At 55.2% G+C, this 18,119-nt stretch overlaps 1 protein-coding gene across 4 annotated transcripts in view; it reads right to left on the bottom strand.

Moving 5' to 3' along the window:
• MEF2D (myocyte enhancer factor 2D) overlaps positions 1 to 17,905 on the bottom strand; it is a 32,954-nt gene extending 15,049 nt beyond the window's left edge. Inside the window, exons 1-4 of one of the 4 annotated variants that reach the window (XM_072946362.1) lie at positions 17,565 to 17,905; positions 7,711 to 7,813; positions 1,189 to 1,375; positions 422 to 625 (exon numbers count right to left, since the gene is read on the bottom strand). In XM_072946362.1, coding sequence (XP_072802463.1) covers positions 422 to 625; positions 1,189 to 1,242 — 258 coding nt within the window. In that variant the 5' untranslated portion in view covers positions 1,243 to 1,375; positions 7,711 to 7,813; positions 17,565 to 17,905. Of the gene's footprint in view, positions 1 to 421; positions 626 to 1,188; positions 1,376 to 7,710; positions 7,814 to 16,915; positions 16,934 to 17,564 lie in introns of those variants that run through there. The other 3 variants (XM_072946361.1, XM_072946363.1, XM_072946364.1) reach the window with 3 other exon arrangements.
• Between the last annotated feature and the right edge of the window lie 214 nt (positions 17,906 to 18,119).

The following is an 18,119-nucleotide window of genomic DNA, read 5'->3' as shown; positions in this document are numbered from 1 at the left end:
ATAGAGCCACAGGGACCCACAAAGGGACAGAGAAAGAGCAGGGGGGATGGAAACAAAGAGGGAGACAGAGAAAGGAAGAGTCAGATGCAGAACCATACCAAAAGATGGAGAAGGAAGGAAAGAGAGAGAATTTGAGACTTCGAAGATAGGGCAAAGGTGTTATGTTGCACCTGACAGCCATGAAGAAAGGGTCTCAGAAATGGGTGGGCAGCCCTATCTGACATCTACCTCACTGCCCCTCCTTCCTTCTTGAGCCCAGGATTTGTGTGAGGATGTGGGTTTGTGTGTGTGTGTGCACAGGTGAGGGGCTTCGAGGGGCAGGTGTACACATGTGTGTGCACGGGTAGCCCTGAAATGCAGGCTGCATAGGCACGTGATGTGCAGCTGCAGGCAGGAATGGGGTCCGTGTGCGTGGGCCCACCTCGATGATGTCAGCGTTGGTGCGGCTCTCATGCGGCTCATTGTACTCCGTGTACTTGAGCAGCACCTTGTCCATGTCCGTGCTGGCGTACTGGAACAGCTTGTTGGAGTGGTTGAAGATGATGAGCGCGATCTCGCAGTCACAGAGCACGCTGAGCTCGTATGCCTTCTTCATCAGCCCAAACTTCCTCTTGGTGAATGTCACCTGTAGGTGGGCAAGTGCGCGGCCAGATCTGGCTCAGTCAAGGCCTTCCCAGGAGCCCCAGCCTACAGGCAGCTGAGCATAGCCCCTTCCTCAAGGTGACACAGCCCTGTTCTCAGGAGCCCCTGATCTAGGGAAGGAACAGGCCAGCATCTCTCTGCTAACACATGGCTAAAACATTGCCCAGAGCCAACTCACTGAAGGCAGAAGATTTAGATGGACAGAACTTCACACCTCTGAGCTGGGGGCTATAAACAGGTCAGGGAAGGAGAACAGAAGGGCTTCCCAGCTCTTCCCTTAGGGCAAGGATTCATCTGGGGAAAGTGAAGTGCCTGGGCGTGGCCAGGGGCTTGCATATTGCACATGATGGGGACACAGGTCTGCCTGGGAGTTCTAGGACATAGGGTTCTAAGAGCTGCAGGGAGATGGGGGTTTCTCTTCTTCCAACTCAGCCCTTGCCCTTCCATAACAGACTCCAGAGACTTCTTCCAGGAAGCCTTCTTGGAGTAGCTGGAAGGAGTGCTCCCTGCCCTCATGCACTCTGTGAGGCTCCAAGAGACCCTCACCTGTCGGTTCCGCTCATCGGTGATTCGCTGGATCTGAATCTTTTTCCTCCCCATCTTCTCCGGGGATCCTCAGTGCTGGGGAGGGGATCGCTGGGTGGCGGGTCTCCGGATGCCTTACACTTTGATCATGAACGACTTCGGACCACCATTCAGTTCATGGTCTGCAGGACACCTTCTACACAGCCTCCTGGGGGGGAGGGTCACAAGAGAACGGGTGAGCCCTGGCAACCCTCAGCCCTGCTCCTTAGGCACGTGGGCCAGGCTAATAGCACCCCTATGAGAGGCTGGCAGCATCTAAGTCCCATGATCAAAATGAGGAAATGGTGATGACCCGAGGTGATGGCATGCCACCTCCAGGCACAAGCTGGAATTCACTCAGGGCCCAGGACTCTGGTCCAGGCTCTTTCCACACCATCACTGTTGTCCTCAGGGTCTAGGTTAGACAGGGAATATACAGGGAGCTCCCTGGCTTCTAAGGGTCTGGGTCTTAGGGAATACCCAACCCTCTCTCTTCTCCCCAGAGCCTACCTGGAGTAGAACACCTGAGCCTGCCAGCTGCCCCACTGGCCTAGGATGGTGGTTCCTGTACAGAGCCTGGTGTACAGAGTGTGCTGAGCGAACACCTGCTCAGGCTGTGAACAGCTAGCACAGGAACGGGGTACCTAGCACCAGAATGGGAGTGTGCTTGCACCCCTGGCTAAGGAACACATCAGAGCGGAGTTCCTTATACCTGATACCTGACTAGTGGAACCCAGGAGCTTGGAGTCCCAAGGGAGGGTCTGGGCTGCAGAACCCCTATCTCCCCTTAACCAGGGCTCCTCCACACCAATCCGTTTTACTCAGTGGGCCTTGCCTAAAATTCTGGTTTGAAGAAAGTATTCTGCTGCTCTAAACAATCAAACAAACAAACAAACTACCCCTCTAGACCAGAGGTCAGCAAATTTTCTCTGTAAAAGGCCAAACAGTAAGTATTTCAGGCCTTGGAGGCTACAAGCTCTCTGTTGTAACTGCTTATCTCTGCCACCGCGGCATGAAAGCACCTGTAGACGACATGTTTAAAAGATCAGTGTGGCTGTGCCCTCAATGAAACTACGTTAACAAGAATGGGCATGGCCAGATCTGGCCTATGGGTCACAGTTTGCCAACTCCTGCCAAACAGTGTAGCTCTAGAGGAATGGGCTATGCCTAGAACCCAAGGCTCAGTCTAAGACCAGTGCTTCCCAACCATATTCAACCTGAAGCATGCAGAGAAAATACAGAACCACTGACATACAGGAAAGAGGCTGCTGGCCACCAGGGGGATGCAGGCACCAGGTGGAGGGGTCCCTGTATCAGTACACCAATAAACCAGTCATGGCTCACTGGCTGAAGAGCTCCAATTCTAGAGCCAGGAAGGAAAATGGCATCCCTGCACTGCACAACATGAAGTTTTGTGGGACAGATGGCAGCCCAGCCTCAGCCAAGGAAGGTGTGGGCAGTGCCTAAACAGGCTGGGTGAGCCCCCAAGGACTGAAGGGCCCAGGATGGAAGTATGAGATGACCCCCAGTGCCCTTCTGGCTCTGTGATTCCAGAGAATGAATGGTGGGAGATGGTGGAGGGGGCAGTGAGCGTGGGGCCCATGCTTTCTAGAGCCACTCTGACAGGGTCCTGTGAGAAGCCTGGGCCACAGACTCCCAGCCCTCCCTTTCACAGTTCCCTTTCCACGTAGCTCCTGCCAGAGACCTCCCACTGCAGAGTCCACAGGGGTGGGGTCTCACCTCCCACCACCTAACCCAGGGACAGAGGCACCTCCAACTGCAAACCGCCTGCCCAGCCCGTTCCCAGTGTGGCTGCTCAGCTTCCCTGAAGCCTTAAAACGTCCGCTCAACTGCAGCCACCAAGGTCCACAGTAGGTGCCAAAAGTTAGCTTTCGCATGCTGGCCATAGAGGGAAGGAGAAAGGGGAGGCAGGGGCTCGTGGGCTTGGAAGGAGTCAGGAACATCCCTCCCTACCCCCTCCACTACCAGGACTTTCCCTCAGATGTTCCCTGGCCTAGCTGGAAAGAGAGCTTCTGCTCCACCCAAGTATCTTCAGAAAACAATGTCACTCCTTCCCTACTCCTAGAAGGACCTTCTACCCTTCTTTCTCTCTCCCCAGAGAGGAATCCCAAAACCCTCTTCCTTACCCTCGAGGTGTTCAATGGCCTCCTACTGTCCACCCTCATACATGCCCTAGGAATCACCAACACCAGCAGAGCCAAGCCCGAGTTGGCTGAGTTGACACCTGGCCCAGAACCAGCTCCAGCCACCCCATCCCTTGCCTGTGACCCCAATCTCTGCCAAAGACCCACTGCAAAGGCTCTGGCCCAAGAATTCCAGCTCCCTTGCCTCCCAGTGCAATCCAAAGGCTGTATTTCCAGAGCTGCAGTGGTATGGGCTTGGCAGGGAAGGTGGAGAAGGCACACTGAGGGCGAGGGAGGGCTAAGAAGAAAGCTTTTTAAATGGGATTCTCTGGCCTGGTCTTGAAAACCCCCATCTAGATTGGTAAATGCAGTCACTATTGTCCTCCTCTGACTTACAGGGTCTATCTTCCATCCTGCTCCCATTTTACTATCTTCTTCTCACCACTTTTTGTTCATCAGCAAATCTTTGCTGAGATGTAAACTCCACTAGCTTATGGCCAATGGTTATCTCTTCCTTCAGGGTGGGAGAGATCCCTCTCTTTGCTCTCATAATCCTCAGAAAAGTCATTCTTACAATCTAACTTCATTCTTCTGGTTCTCCCAATTACTGACTCCCAGGGTACTCCTCTTTCTAGCACTTATCAAGACTGTAAATAATTACAAGTCTGTGCCTCTATTTAATGCCTGGCTCCCCTATGAGACTGAAGTTCCATGAGGGCAGAACCACATGTGTCTTCTTCACTGCTCTATCCCCTGTAAGGAGGGGCTCAGGAAGTGTCTGTTGAAAGGAAGAAAGAATTGTTCCATCGCTGTGACCCTGTGAGAAGTCCTTCCTGTGGTCTAACTTCCATCAGTCCTGCTGTCAGACCAGCTCCTCTCATGCCATCCTCTGTGGAGAGAGAATTCTTCCTCTCCCAGCTGTGCCTGCAGCTTGTCTGTTTGGACGCCACCTACCCTCCAACCACCCCTGCCGCTCCAGTCCTCAATCCTCCCCACCCTCGGGTTGGCTGGTACAGAGGGTGAGACTCTAAAGTCTTCTAAGGAGCAGCCCTGAGCACATGGAGATGGAGAGGATGGAGTTGCTTAGGCAACTGTCGCCTGGCAACCAGCTCCCTGGCTGATCTCCTACACCGCCCCCCCCACCCCCGCCTCATGCTGGGGGAGCTGGGATGCGAGAGGGATCAGGGCTGAGAAGACAGGGAAGTCACAGAGACCCACTGAGCATCCTCTGACAGAGGAAAGTCAGGGTTAAAAAGACCAGGCCTCATCTATCCCCAGTCTCTGCCAAGGTAGCCCAAAGAAATTTTTATAATTCCATGTTCCCACAGCCCCTTCCCCATTGTCACTCCTACCTCTGGGCCAACACTGCCAGAGGACGAGATGCCCCTACCCTGGGCAGTCCTTCCTCCTATCTATCCAGGAGCCCTCCTACAAGGCAGGCTCAATCTGTACTAATCCCTTTCCCCTTCTGCTAGCCATTCTACATTGTTGCAGTGTCTTGGAAAGCCCAGGAGACAAGAAGACGAACTCTTCCCTTACTTTGGAAGAAGGGGTGGCTGGGGCCTGGGTGGGCAAATGAACCCTAAACTGACCCCATCCAAGGTATGAAGGCCTATCCTGTCCAAGCTTCCTTCCTACCCAATTAGGGAGATTTTAATGAACACCTGGACCTCCTTAATTAGCCCTCTGCCTAATTACCTAGCCAACTGCCAGGAGCCAGAAGCCTGGGCATCTGTTCTCCAGATGTGAGCCTTTTCTTTCTCGCCTGGCTTGGCCCCATTCCTCTTCTCTTTTCCAGCTTGCTCCTCCTCTAGGAAGCCCTCCCAGATGACCTGGGTTTTGGCTGCTTCTCCTGGAGCCCAAAGGCTTGGAAGGACTTAGGGCTACTATGGAGACAAGGGGTTATCCAGGATGGCCTTCCTGCTCTGATGGCCTCAGGGCCCACTAAATCCTGACCTCAGGCCACAGCTATGACTCCTTGGGCTGGCAGCATCTGTGTCACTGAAAGTACCCCCTCAAAGGCTCTGGCTGTTTCTGATTCTGATTCACCCACTCAAAATAGTGCTGGCAGGACAGGATTGGGCAGGGTGGACCTCCTCAGGGGTGGGGAGTGGAGAAAGGCAGAGTTAGGCCCTTCCTCAATAGAGACAGAAGGAGCAAAGAGGGAGGGAAGATGGCAGCTGGGCTGAGCCCCAGGGAGGCAGGCGCAGACCCACTGTCTGTGGAGAAGGGTGGTTGAAGAGAAGTCTTTGCAAATGTAGAGCAGAGAGGACACAGGGCAGGAGGCTCATCTGACAACACTCTTGACGATGAGAGGCTGAGTGAGGGGACCAGAAGCAGTAGAGGATCCAGAAGGACCCCATGGACAGCCATTTTTCCCAGCTGGGTTATGAACCCAATAGGAACATATGGGTTGTATTTACATGTAAATGAAGTGCGAATAATATATAAAATGTATCCTAAAGGGGGTGTTGGTTTGAGGGGGCAAAGCAGAAGTAACAGGCTCCTGCCTCCCCCAGTGTAACACCTCTGGGTACCTGAGCAATATTCAAACCATTCTCGGGTTTCAGAATGATGCTATCTCAGTTCCTGTGTGAGGGTGGCCTGGGGCCAGTGGGAGGAGTGGGGGGAGCGGTCAGAGAGGCCTCCTGGAGCTGCAGTTGCAACAGAGCTGCCCTTCCTGGGGGAGCTTCAAGAGAAGTATCTGCCAATGGCTGGCCTCAATCTCCTCTCTCCTGCTGTTGTCAGGGGAGTACCTACCTCCCCTTCTCCCCTACACCCTTCCAACCATATCCATACTCTGTCCCAGTGGCCCAGAGGCTCAGAGGAACCGCAGAGCATCTGCTTTCAGAGCTGCCACACCAGTGTAAGTCAAAATGGAGCAGCTGCCCAGAGAGGCTGAGTGAGCAGCCCTCGTCACAGAGCAATGGGCTTCAAACCCTGTTCTCACATACAGTGAGAAAGGCAACTCTCATTAAGCAGGCCCTTCATCCCTTCCTTCCAGGCTGCTCAGGGCTGCAGGCTGTGACTGGAGGGGAAGGCAGGAGGCACTGGAGACAGCTGTCATCCCTTCTCCCGCCCCTTCCCTGTGGCTGGGCTGCAGGGCATGAAATAAGCAGCAGGCGCTGGGGGAGGGGGTGACAATCCAATCCACCTGTCACCCCCACAGTCAGGCGGCCTCAAGCAGCTTGCTCACTAACGAGGGAGCAGGCGTGGGTGAGGCAGACACAGAGGAGGGTGGCAGAGGAGGACAGACACACAGACACAAGAAAGGAGACAGAAAAATAGGTAGAAAGGCTGAGAGGAAAGCAGCGTGGGGCAAAGGCAGACAAACAGAGGGCCAGAGGAGAGGGGAGAGGCAGGAGACCAGAGAGAGACAAAGATTCAGAGAGAAGCAGGTAGAGGACAAGAGGCCGGTTCAACAACCGCTTGCAGGACCCTGATGCTAGGCCAGGCGCGTGGGCATAACTTGACAGGACTCCATCCCTGCCCTCTGAAAACTTGCAGTCCCGCCAAGAGTCAGACAAGGGCAGGGGAGGTCCCACCTAGGGCAAGGGCAGGGAGAGGCAAGGGGGCCCTCAGGAACCTGGACTGGGCCCAGACCCAGCCCAGGATGGAGCATCTTGACTCTTGAGGCTTTGGCTAAGTCCAGGCTGCGGGCAGGCAGGCCCTGCAAGTAGGCAGAAGTGAGCCCAAGGCTCAGGGGCTGTTTCAATCCCGAGTACTGCCTCCATCCACATACCCCCACCCCAGGGCTCACAACCTTCCTAGTCACTCTCTCTGAACTGCAGGCCCTTTAAGCAGAGACACACTGAGGAGCTCTGGAAGATGGGTGGGAAGGTGAACTCAGTGACCACCAAGAGATGGGACCCAGGCAAGAGACTCAAAGGGTCTGCTGTCCCTGGGGTGTACATGGGGAGCCCTTCTTTCACAAACACTGTACTAGCTCCAAAGTAGGGGGCACTACACCCCCCGCCAAAGTCTGAGCAAAGGCAGTGCCAGGGTCTCACACTGCCCCTCTCCCACAGCCCAGTTCTCACACCCCCAACCGTTCTCCACCCACTGCTCCCTGGTTCCTCTCTGGTCTCTACTCTGTCTGCCCCCTCCCTGTTCCCCTCTCTCACATGGCATCCTCTTTTCATTCACCCTGGAGTTCTCAGTCTGCTCTCAAAGGTGCAGGCAGGTCCACATCCCCATCCTCCTCCTCCTCCCTTCAAAGTTCCACTTGGCAGGGTAGCTACCCAAACCCCTGGTTCCCACCATCTTCCCCTCCCTCAGGGACTCCCCTCCTCCAGCCCAGCAGCCTCAGGGTTGGGCAGGGGCTATTTTTAGCCTGGGCACTGAGCTAATTTTAACTCACCGACAAGGGACCTGGGGGTGGGCTGTCAGGCCTGGGGGAGGGGGGAAGGATCAGTCCAAGAAAGCTGGACCTGGGGCAGGGGTGGTCTCAGGTCCCAGTCGCCCTAGGAACACAAGCGGAGGCAAACACCACAGCTTCAGCTTAAGGGACAAGAATAGATTTGCCAAGAGGGGCACCTAGTGTGGGGAGCAGGGCTGGGAGCCCTCCCTCAGCTTCCGCTGGGCAACTCTCCCGCGCCCCACCCTAGGCTTCCCACCCTCCTCTCCTTGGCAAACCTCCTGGGATGGGGTCATCCTGTTCTCTGCCCAGGAGATGCCACTCCAGTGAGGGTCTGTCTCCTGAGCCTCCTCCACTGCTTCCCCACCCCAGCTTGTCCTTCCTGTAGTCTAGCTCTCATCCTTCCTGTAGCAGCTGTGAGGCTGTGTGGCTCCCTGCAGACAGCAGCCCCCCACCCCCCAACCTCCAGCACTTCCCACCCCAGCTTCGGCCGTCTGGTGGCCTCCAGGCTGGCTCCTAGGAACTACCCAATCCCCACAAGTTCCTAAAGCCACTCAGCCTGACCTCAGGAAGAATCTGGGGTAACAGGAGATTGAGATTTAGTAGAAAGGGGTAGATGAGGTAGGGAAATGAACAGCTCAGGGAAATACGAGGACTATGGGTCGTAATTCTGGATGCCTGGGTTCTAGTCCCTGCTCTGGCCCTAACTCACTGTGCGATCTTGAATAAGTCACTGCCCTCTCCAGGGTTCACCCTACGGGCCAATGCAGTGGGTAGGTGGAGTGGACTAGGTACCGAAGTGTCTTCCAGTCTAGACATTCTGTTCCTATGCTCTTCGTATAGATGCAAAAGGAAGAGAGGTCAGGATTGACTGATTCCATGGAGAGGTAACAGAAGAAATGGCCTGGTTAGGTCCACTGTCCTGTAGCTTAGGAGGGGAGGGCAATGTGGAGGACAGAAGAGAGGAGGAACAGGCCTGATGAAGATGGAGGTGCTTTCTGAGCGATAACCCGCATAACAGATAGCCACAAGTTGACAGAGGTTAATGGTCAGCCAGGGTGGGTGCCAGGCAGGGCACACAGGCCCTGGCAGCAGAGGTTCTGCTATCCCAATCCCCTCACACACTTGGAATGTCTATCAGACCCAGGGTTTGGGGTCCTGCTTCTGGTTAGAGTAGTGACTGGCCCAAGGTCACTGTCATGGTCATTAGTGGGGCCAGCTTTGCAATCTGAGCCTGAGCCTTCCTTCGTTCTCCACCCAGCAGGCCGATCAGTAATGACTCACTTCTGCTCATTTGCATGGGGATTTGCATAGTGTCTCTGACCTTATTCCATCAAGTTCTACTTCTCATTCCAATACTTAGGCCACCCCTACCCAGCATCTCTAGGCACTTCGGGACCCCAAGTGGAGTTACTGGCACTTCAGGTCTCCAGTCCCATCTTTCTCGCCCAGAAAACATTCCTGAATTGATCCACTGGTATTATATAGAGTTTTCAATCCAACTGAGTCCTCCATTCTTGTTCAGGTCCCCTGTCCAGGCCGGGATTTGAGGGGAGAAGATGTAATTATGAGGAACAAGTAAGAACTCCAGCTAGAGTAATTTCATACGATTCATGTGGTAGTGTGATGGCTCCAAAACTGCCTGGGGGTTCTCCAGGAGAAAAACCCTATTCCTATCTGTAGTGCCAAGGCGGGGGCAACAGTAGGATGGAGGTGGATTGTCCTTTACCTCTACCCCTGTTTCTAAAATCCATCCCCAAGAGCGCAAAGCCAGAGAAAATGGCCTCGTACAGCAGGCAAGATAGATGTAAGACTTCAGAGAGGACTTCCCAGGGCTAAGTCTTTGGACTCAAAGTAGTCTCTGGGGCTCAAGTTTGCTTTGTTAGAAGCTACCCGACCAAGTATGGGCAACTGGTAACATTAGGGAAGGCATGGCGGCTCCAGAATTATAGTCCAACCAACGCGAGCTAGAAGACAACCAATCCCCTGCCTACCTTGAAGAGGTCAAACTGACCTCTCTTTGTTCATTGTAATATCTACACTTCCAGCCACACCTTCTGAAATAATGAAGCCAAAGCAGTGGTCTCCTATCCTGGGAAGTCTTTCCTGCTATCTAACCACCATCCCTCCTACTGTAGCAAACCCTTCCCCTGCAACCTAAGCCCATTCCAGTCATCTAGATGAGAGGGGTGGACAGGGGCCCCCGGCCATCCAAAGCCTCAGCTGAGGAGAGGTAGGGCGGTTGGGACGGTTAGTGTGTCACCTTCCACCTCCCCACCCAACTTCCCTCTGGGGTCTCAGGAGACAGAAGTGAAAGTGGCAGCTGGGGCCTTGGGGGCGGGTCAGTTTGAGAGCCGTTGGGATGAGCATAATGCCACCAGTGCTGGATCTGGGCTGCCTGCCACTGCAGCAGGCAGGCTGATGGTTAGATCAGGAGAGGGACAGCCCATGGAAATGAGAGCTTGGAGTAATTATGGAATATGGGCCCCTGGCCAAAAGAAGAGCAAACTGAAGAGAAAAAAGTAGAGAAAAGCAGGCAGCAGATGGTCTCAGAAGGGCACTCTCTTCCAGGGCATTGGTTTGACCCTTTTTTTTTTTTTTTTTAATTTGACCCTTGTTTAAAGCAGCAAGATCCTATTTTTCCAACCACAGAGCAGGGCTGCTCTGGCTGAAGCAAACGAAGGATGTCTAGGTCCTGACTGCCAGGATGTGAGGGCAAGGAGAGAGGGGAGGGGGCCTGAGGCCTGAACCCTCAGACTGGACAGCACCAATTCCGACAGGAAGGGAAGGTGGAGGATCAGAAGTGTCCACCTACAATTACAGACAGCCCCTCATCCCATCCCCATCCCAAAGAGGCCAATCCAATCAGGGAAAGCAAATCCTCCTAGAGACATCATGACCTCGGGAAGCCACCAAGGATTTAAAGGGGCCGCACAGGGTGGTGGCTAGGTCTCCTTATGACTCGAAGGACAGTCCTCTAAGCCCCTGGCAAGGGAGGGCAGGCAGTGCGGCTGCGTGGCCCTGCGGAGGCAGCCAGCCAGGCAGCTCTTACAGGATTAGCTTGCTGCTTTCAGGAAAGGTGCCAGGTGAGGCTAAGATGCCCAGCCAGATGGGCCCCCCCCTGCCCCGCCCTGCCACACTAGCAGGCAGTGCAGTTGGTGGGGAGTACCCACACACATCTATGCAAATACTTGCTCCCAGATTTGTTCATGCCCTTCACCAATACTTAGTTTCTTGCCCTTTCATGAAGATACTGTGCAAAGACCTCTCTGATTTCTGCCAGGTAGGATCAGAGTCCCTGTCTACCCAGCTTTCTCTGCCATTCCTATGATCAGGAGCTATCAACCTTCCTCTGAGTGGGAAATCCTGCCTGTTGTCTACTCTCAATCCCTCTGCTACACTTTACAACCAGGGCCCCACCCCAGGGAGCAGGTGAGGAGGCCAAGGGGCTCCTCCTCTCTGCTCACTGTCAGCTCCCCACCCTCTGGGCTGACAGGTGGGGGAGACAAGAGGGAACAGCTGGGCCAGGACACCTGTCCCCACCCAGTCAGCCCGGGCCCCATGGGCCTGCCATGGGTATGCGTAGGGAGTCAGCAGAGAAGCAGGCAGCTGTGGGGGATGGAGGAAAGGGGCTCAGAGGTCAAGGAGAGATGTGACTGGGAAGGCCTGAAGCACCCCTTTCAAGCTCAGCCCTTCCTCCTGGTCTACCCCCCCCCCCATTAATATATACCCTCTTTAAAGGTTCGAGGTCATTTGCTCCATCCCCTTACCTCCATGTTACTTGCCCTAACTGGAGTGGGAAGACTACAAAAAGAGACCAACCCCTCCTCTCCCCACCCACACCCACTCCCACCGTATGTTTTCCCTTGAGGTTTGAGGATGAGCTCTCATTCCTTGTTCTCCAACTCTCAATCCTAAGGATTTGCTGGCAGTGTTGGGGGCAGGAAAATCATGAGGAGTAAGTAAGCATGCAGCCAGAGGGCTCTGGTAAGACTCGGGGGTGAAATGTGGAAGGGGTAGGTTCTGAGACAAGGAGACAGCTGGATGGAGGGCAGGGCTGGGCTCAGCTTCCCAAGCCCATCCAGGGTCAGACTGAGCCTAGGCCTGGCAGTCCTCTCAAGGCCTCCTCAGTGCCCCTCACCTCAAGTCCCCACCCGGGATCCTGCCTGCCCCTACCCCACCTTCTGGGCAGCTGCCTTAGCAGGTACGTCCTGGGCCAGGTTGGAGCTAATGTCTGGAAGAAAGGATGTAGCCACTTTCTAAGCACTCACTCTGTGTTTGCATACTACACGTTTTCCCACAGAGCCTCCTTCCTTTCCCAGAGGCAGCATCTCTGTTTCACAGAGATGGAAACCAACCCAGAGATGGACAGAAACTTGCCCAAGGTCACCAGGAGTAAGTGACAAGAGGTGAGCTGACTGCTGAGCACAGCGCTTCCCCTCACAACCTGGACTGAGAGCAGGCAAGGTCTCCCTCCCTGGGAGTAACAGTAACATTATTTCCGGGGCAGTTCCCTAATATCTGAGCCTGGGAGGCTCAAGTTAGCCATGCCTCTTGCCTTCATACAAGCCCAAGACTCTTGTGGCTCAAGTCTTTCCAGATCTAGTCTCTCTCCTCATCCATTTCATATGGCAGCCCAAAGGGGTACAAACGGGTACCCAAGAGTGTTCTCTAAGTGTTACTCATTCCTGCCCTCATGCCCCTGCTTTGGAGGCTTTCTCCCATGGCACTCAATCAGAATACAAAACTTTTGGAGGGAACCAAGGATGCCCCCCCATCAACTTGCCACCAAACCCTAATCCTCTGCCCTCCTGCCAGGGAATCCTACTGGGTTCGTTCTCCCCTTCAATGCATCCTCCTCCTCTCAGATCTCCCTAAGCCTCCCTTTTCCACTGCCCCTCTTGCAGGGCAGGATCTTTCCCTTAACCTCAGACAAAAGCCCTAACACTTCCTAAGTGGGAAAGCTTGAGCAAGTCACTTATCTCTGACTCAGTCTCCCCAATTATTGAAAAAAAAAGCGTGGAGAGAAATAAATGAGTCTTCCTATGTTTCCATATCCAGCACAGAGGTTGGCACACAGGGACATGACAAATGAGAAGTTTCCTTCCTCCAATCCCCAGGGATCTCAAAAGTTTTAGGTTTTGGTCTTCAAAGTAAATTGGAAAATAGGGTGAGAGGGGCACTGCCTGAAGGTATAGTACTCTTGACCAGGGGACAAAAAAGCTCCTTCTCTGTATGCTTCCCTGGTCTCTCCAACTCCTATGGGAGTGGCCAGAGCACCCAGCCAGAGGCACCAGGCCAAGGTCAGTGACCAGGCCTAGAGCCCTGAGCCTCCTGGGAGGGTGAGTTTAAATGAGTAAATATGGTCCCGCCTGGGTGAGGCCAGCAATAGGCCAGAGCTCCAGACAAGCCCCTCCTCTCCCAGCCTACAGCAGAGGGGAGAGACATCAGACAGCAAGCCCAACTGTCTCCCCCACCCCCAGGCTATCAGGGTTCTGTGCAGAGTCAGTGAACACACTCCCTGTCTCCATGCCAGGCAGGACCAGCCAGAAGCATGGCTAGGCTCCCAAGAAGGGGAGGTTGTGGCCACAGCCTCAAGAAAAGGAAAAATCAGATGCAAAAGGCCTTGAGGATCACCCAGGCCAAGGACTGGCCCCAAAATGCTTGCAGGCTCAAATGCAACCTTGATACCTCAGAATGGCCTTGCTCATCAGGATGAGTGGGAAGGGCAACAGAGACCAGTGACAAACCACCAAAACACCCAGGTGCTCTGCTCACCGCAAGGCTAGGTGAAACTCCTGTACATCTGGAAAGCTGACTTACCCAAGGACATGCAGGGGGTAGTGACAGGCCGAGGCAGGCTGTGCCAGGGCCACAGAGAGGGTTAAATGGTGGTGAGGGTGGAGTGTAGTGTTGCAAGGGGCAGTGATGGAAGTCAGCCAGGGCTCCCCAACTCACACGCCATGCTCTAGGTCCAACTCAATCCCTCTTGCTCTGCCTTCTTGCCTCTAGTCCCCTCAACCTGTCCCTAGTCTCCAATCTTTTAATCATCTTTGCCTTACACTACCCCCACCCCTAACAAAGTGCAGCTGCTCCATGGGTGTCTACACACCATTGTGTGTCTACACACCTGTGTGTGTATGCAATGTACACCTCCATGCATGTGAGCCACTAAATGCTGTGGACCTGCCAGGTGCATCTGGGCATGTCAGTCTGCACAAGAGCCCCTACCTAGTCCCACTGCCAAGGGAAAGGTGCCCAAGGGCGAGCCAGCCACAGCTCTGGGACAAACTCTTCAGGATACTTTCAGGCCCAGACAGCAGGGAAGAAGAGAAAACAAATACTCCAGGAGCCAAACAGCACCATCCCTACTAGGCCAAAGTTAAGGCCTCTCAGCAGAGCCACCAAGAGTCACTGGAGGAGAAAGTGCTTTGAGATCCTCATCTTCCCCAGCCCAAGTTCAAACTCTCTCTCTCTCCCCCCATCTACCTGCACTGATAAGTTCTTCCTGAAGTCTAAGGTCCATTCTGCCTGCTGGAGTGGTGGACAGACAGGGGAACATTAACCACAACACAGAAAGGGGTTCAGCTCTCAGAACAAAACTACTAATACCTAACACCTCCTCCATACTCCATGAGTAAGTTACCAAGCTGGGACAGAAGGACAGATGATTGGCCGGACTCCGGTCCCATGACTAGCTCATAAAAGCCACCAGCGATTACAGTGATGCTGAGGCTATGCTGGCCCCATCACCATCTCCTTCCCTGTAAAAGGGAGATAATTGCCTCAAACCAGTTGGCCTCAGAGAGCCTGGAGAGTCCCAGCCATGATCCCGAGGGGTGGAGAACCTCTCACCACAGTGCCACAAGACCCAGAATCTGATCCCTTATGATGGGTTCGAGGCCCATGTCTGACCCTCATATCCACTTATGGAACCCAGGTGAACACCAAGAGACTTGTTCCCCAGAGATCGAGGCTTCTGTTATCCATCCCCCACCAATTCCCTTTCTCCAGTAAGGCCACCACCCTCTGGACTAGAGGGTCAGAGGAGCAGAGCGCCTGGCTCTGAATACAAATAGGAAAATGCTGGACCCACCCATTTGTCCCTGACTCCTCTTTCCCCCACAGAGGTACAGAAAATTTTGAACACAAGGCCCACCCACACCAGTCAGGGTCAACACTGAGATTCTGGACCAAAAGTCAACTGGGGAGGGCAGGGGGCCCAGCTGGCTAGAAGGAGACTGAAACGATAAGCAGAGGGCATGGCCTCTCTAAGGGCACAAGGGCCAGGGATACCCACAGCAGAACCTTCCCAGAGCATGGTCAGAGAAGAAGGGTGGGAGGGGCTAGGTCACAATCAATGAGGGCCTAACCACAAGGCCTCCTCTTTCCCATCCCACTCAGGGGGCCAGGAAGCCTCCCCCAGCCTCCTAGCTACTGGTCCTCCAGCCTCAACCTGAGAGATCTACCCTCCACCTTCTCCACCATCACCCCTCCCAGGAAAGACCCAGTAAAGATTAAAAAAAAAACCCAAAAAACCTTCTGGAGATATTATGTAACAGCAGCCAGAAAGACTATCATATCTCCCAGCCTATGAGAAGAGCCAGAAGCTAAGAGGGGCAGAGCTGGGAAGTTCAGGCTCCTCCAGTCCAGGGACAGCAGATACAGAGTTGGGTGAACAACAGGCAGCCCCCACCACCCTCCCAAGTCCTCCACTACTCTGTTCCAGGCATTGGGTACAGCAGACAGAAGCTCTTGCCCAACCTCCCATGCCCATCGCCAAATAAGAGGGTCTTGCTTGTCCCCTCAGACCAGGGCCTCCAAAGGGAAGGATTGTGTTTTTCTTCCTATAATCTCTCCCTACTATGAAACTGTGTCTGAAAAGAGTGGTGGTTGGACTAAAGTTCTGACAGAGATTTGCTGTGTGACCTCAGACAAAAAATACTCAACCTCTCTGATCTCTAAAGGACTGTGAGTGAAAGCTCCTCCTATTCCCAGAGAAACCAGAGACCCTCCCCTTACAAATGCATATTCACACTTACACAAACACACAAACACATACGGGCTGTGTTGGGGGAAGGTGGGCAGGGGAGTTACAACAAACAGAATATGACCACCAAGACCCAAGGGTCCAAATGCCTGTACTGGGGAAAGTGGGGAAAGGGCTACATATGAGCTCCAGTGATCCCCCCCATCACCCAATATAAACGGGTCCTCAGCCACCCTCACACTGATCCCACCCCACCCCCATCTCCTGCCTAACACACTGGGAAACCACAGGAAGGAAATTCATTCCCAGGCAGGCCGTGGGAGCTGGGACAGCCAGGCTAGGTCCTGGGGCGGGTGTGACCCGGCAGCCACAAGCGGGTGGACATCTGTGAACACTGACATGTGCCTTTTCAATGCTCTCCTTGACTACTAAGACTTCTCTGTTGGGGGTTTGGAGGGGAGTGGGAGGTGGACAGCTCCCTAACTTCAAAACACCCAATCTCATGCAGGCCTGGGCTCCCCTGCTATCTAGAGGCCAGAGCAGCCCAAGGTCACCGCCCCAGACGGTAAACTTCCCATAGTCCAGGTTGGCCTCCGAATTGCCTAGGAGACCCACTGAGGGGATGGGGGTAGGTGCAGGGGAGGGCCACCCCAAAACCAAAGAAACCAGGCCTACAGGGAGACCTCTAAAGGGGGGCTGGGCACTGGGAAAGGGGACATAGGACCCACCCACTGTCCCCTCCCCCAACCCAGCAACAATGCAATGCTTAAGGGGAGGCAGAGAGAGCCTCCCACTCAAAGGACAAACCCAGGATAACCTAGTCAGTGGCTCCAAGCCTGCCCACACTCGGGAGCCTTCCTTTCATAAGGAGAGACCTCAGGAGGCTGCTAAGAGACAATCCTGAATTACTAGGGGAAGACAGACCCTGTAAGACCAAATCTAACAAGAAAGGGTCTGGCACTGGAGTGAGAGACTAAATTCACCTTAGCCTCCTTGGCCCTCCCTCCCGCAACGCCCCCCCCCCAACAATTCTCCAGACCCCCCACTCCCAGCCCAGTTCAGCCTGCGAGAGGTGGAGAGAGGGACTGGAAAAGTCTTGCCCAGATGTTGAACAGCTGCAAACTTCTGGCCGGGGGTTCTCCAGCTGGGGTTGCTGACAAACCAGATTAGGTCTCGAAACGGGCTAGGAGGTCCCAAGGAAGGGTCCTGCGTGCCCACCTCCGTGGTGACTTCGCGTTCCAACTCCACAGGCACCGGGCAAACCCGGGCCCCGGACACACACACACTCACACACCCCAACCCACCACCCCGGTGTCATCTGAACAACATCCCCCCTCCCTCCCCCGCTTCCCAAACAGCTGCGGCTCCCCCCGCCCCCACCCTCCCGCCGCCCTCCCAGGCCCCCTTCTGCACCATTTCGGGCCAAGGAGGAGGGAACAGGCGGCGCGAGGAGAGAGAGGGAGGGAGGGCCGGCTGTTAAAATGTCAGTCGCTCCCGGCTGTCACCGGAGACCCCCTGAGGATGGCGCCCCTTCCCAGACCACTCGGAGGCTGCCGTAACCCCGCACACCAATAGACCGGCGAGACCACAAGCCGCCCGTCCCCACCCCGACCCCAACACCCCCGGGAATTACAGCCCACTCCACTTGTCCCTCACAGCCGACTCCCTCACCCAAACAGTCCCCCATGTAATCTCCCACCAACGCCACACGAAAACACAGCCCGCTCAGCGAGTTCCTCCCAGCTCAGGAGGCCACCCCATCCCACTCCTCAGGGGGACGGTCTAGACCACCCTCCACCCCAAACCCAGGACGGGGTGGGGGAGGGGGCCTCTTAAAGCGGCAGGCACATTATTTTTCTCTACTCACCGGCCCCGCTGGGGGTAGGGGGGTGTAACGGTTGGGAGAGGGTAGCCCTCGCCCCTAGTCCCGGGAATCTTCAGCACCTGGAAGCCGCAGCTCCGGGCGGAGGGAATAATAAATGAGACCGGCGTCGGCGCGGGCCCTGGGCGGCGCCGGGGGGCCAGGGCCCCCGTCGTGGGCGCGGGGGCGGGCAGGCAGGCGGCGAGCTGGCGGGGGACCGGAGCCGAGCGCCCGAGCCGCCTCGGCTGTTGTTGATATTTTGCTTCCTTCCTCCTTTCGGGCTCCAAAGGTAACTCCTCCAGCCCCCGGGAGTCGAGGCCGACGTAGGCACAGCTCAGCCTAGCTTGAGGGGTGGGGGAAATGAGGGTGATAGACAGGCGGGGGGGCCAATGGGAGGAAACCGTGGGGGCGACGGGGCGGGGCTAAAGCACGGGCGGTCCCGGGGACGTGGCCCCGCCCCTAGCTTCCCTCGGGCCGGCCGGGCCGGGCCGGGCCGGCCCGAGTCTGTCCGCACTCCACCGCCCTCCTAAGCTAGGCTGCGGCGCTGGGAGCGGCAGATCC

Source organism: Vicugna pacos, chromosome 21, assembly GCF_048564905.1.
Source record: "Vicugna pacos chromosome 21, VicPac4, whole genome shotgun sequence".
NCBI classification, from domain to species: Eukaryota; Metazoa; Chordata; class Mammalia; order Artiodactyla; family Camelidae; genus Vicugna; species Vicugna pacos.
The sequence above is the reverse complement of the archived record's forward strand: the minus strand, read 5'-3'. Positions and strand labels throughout refer to the sequence as shown.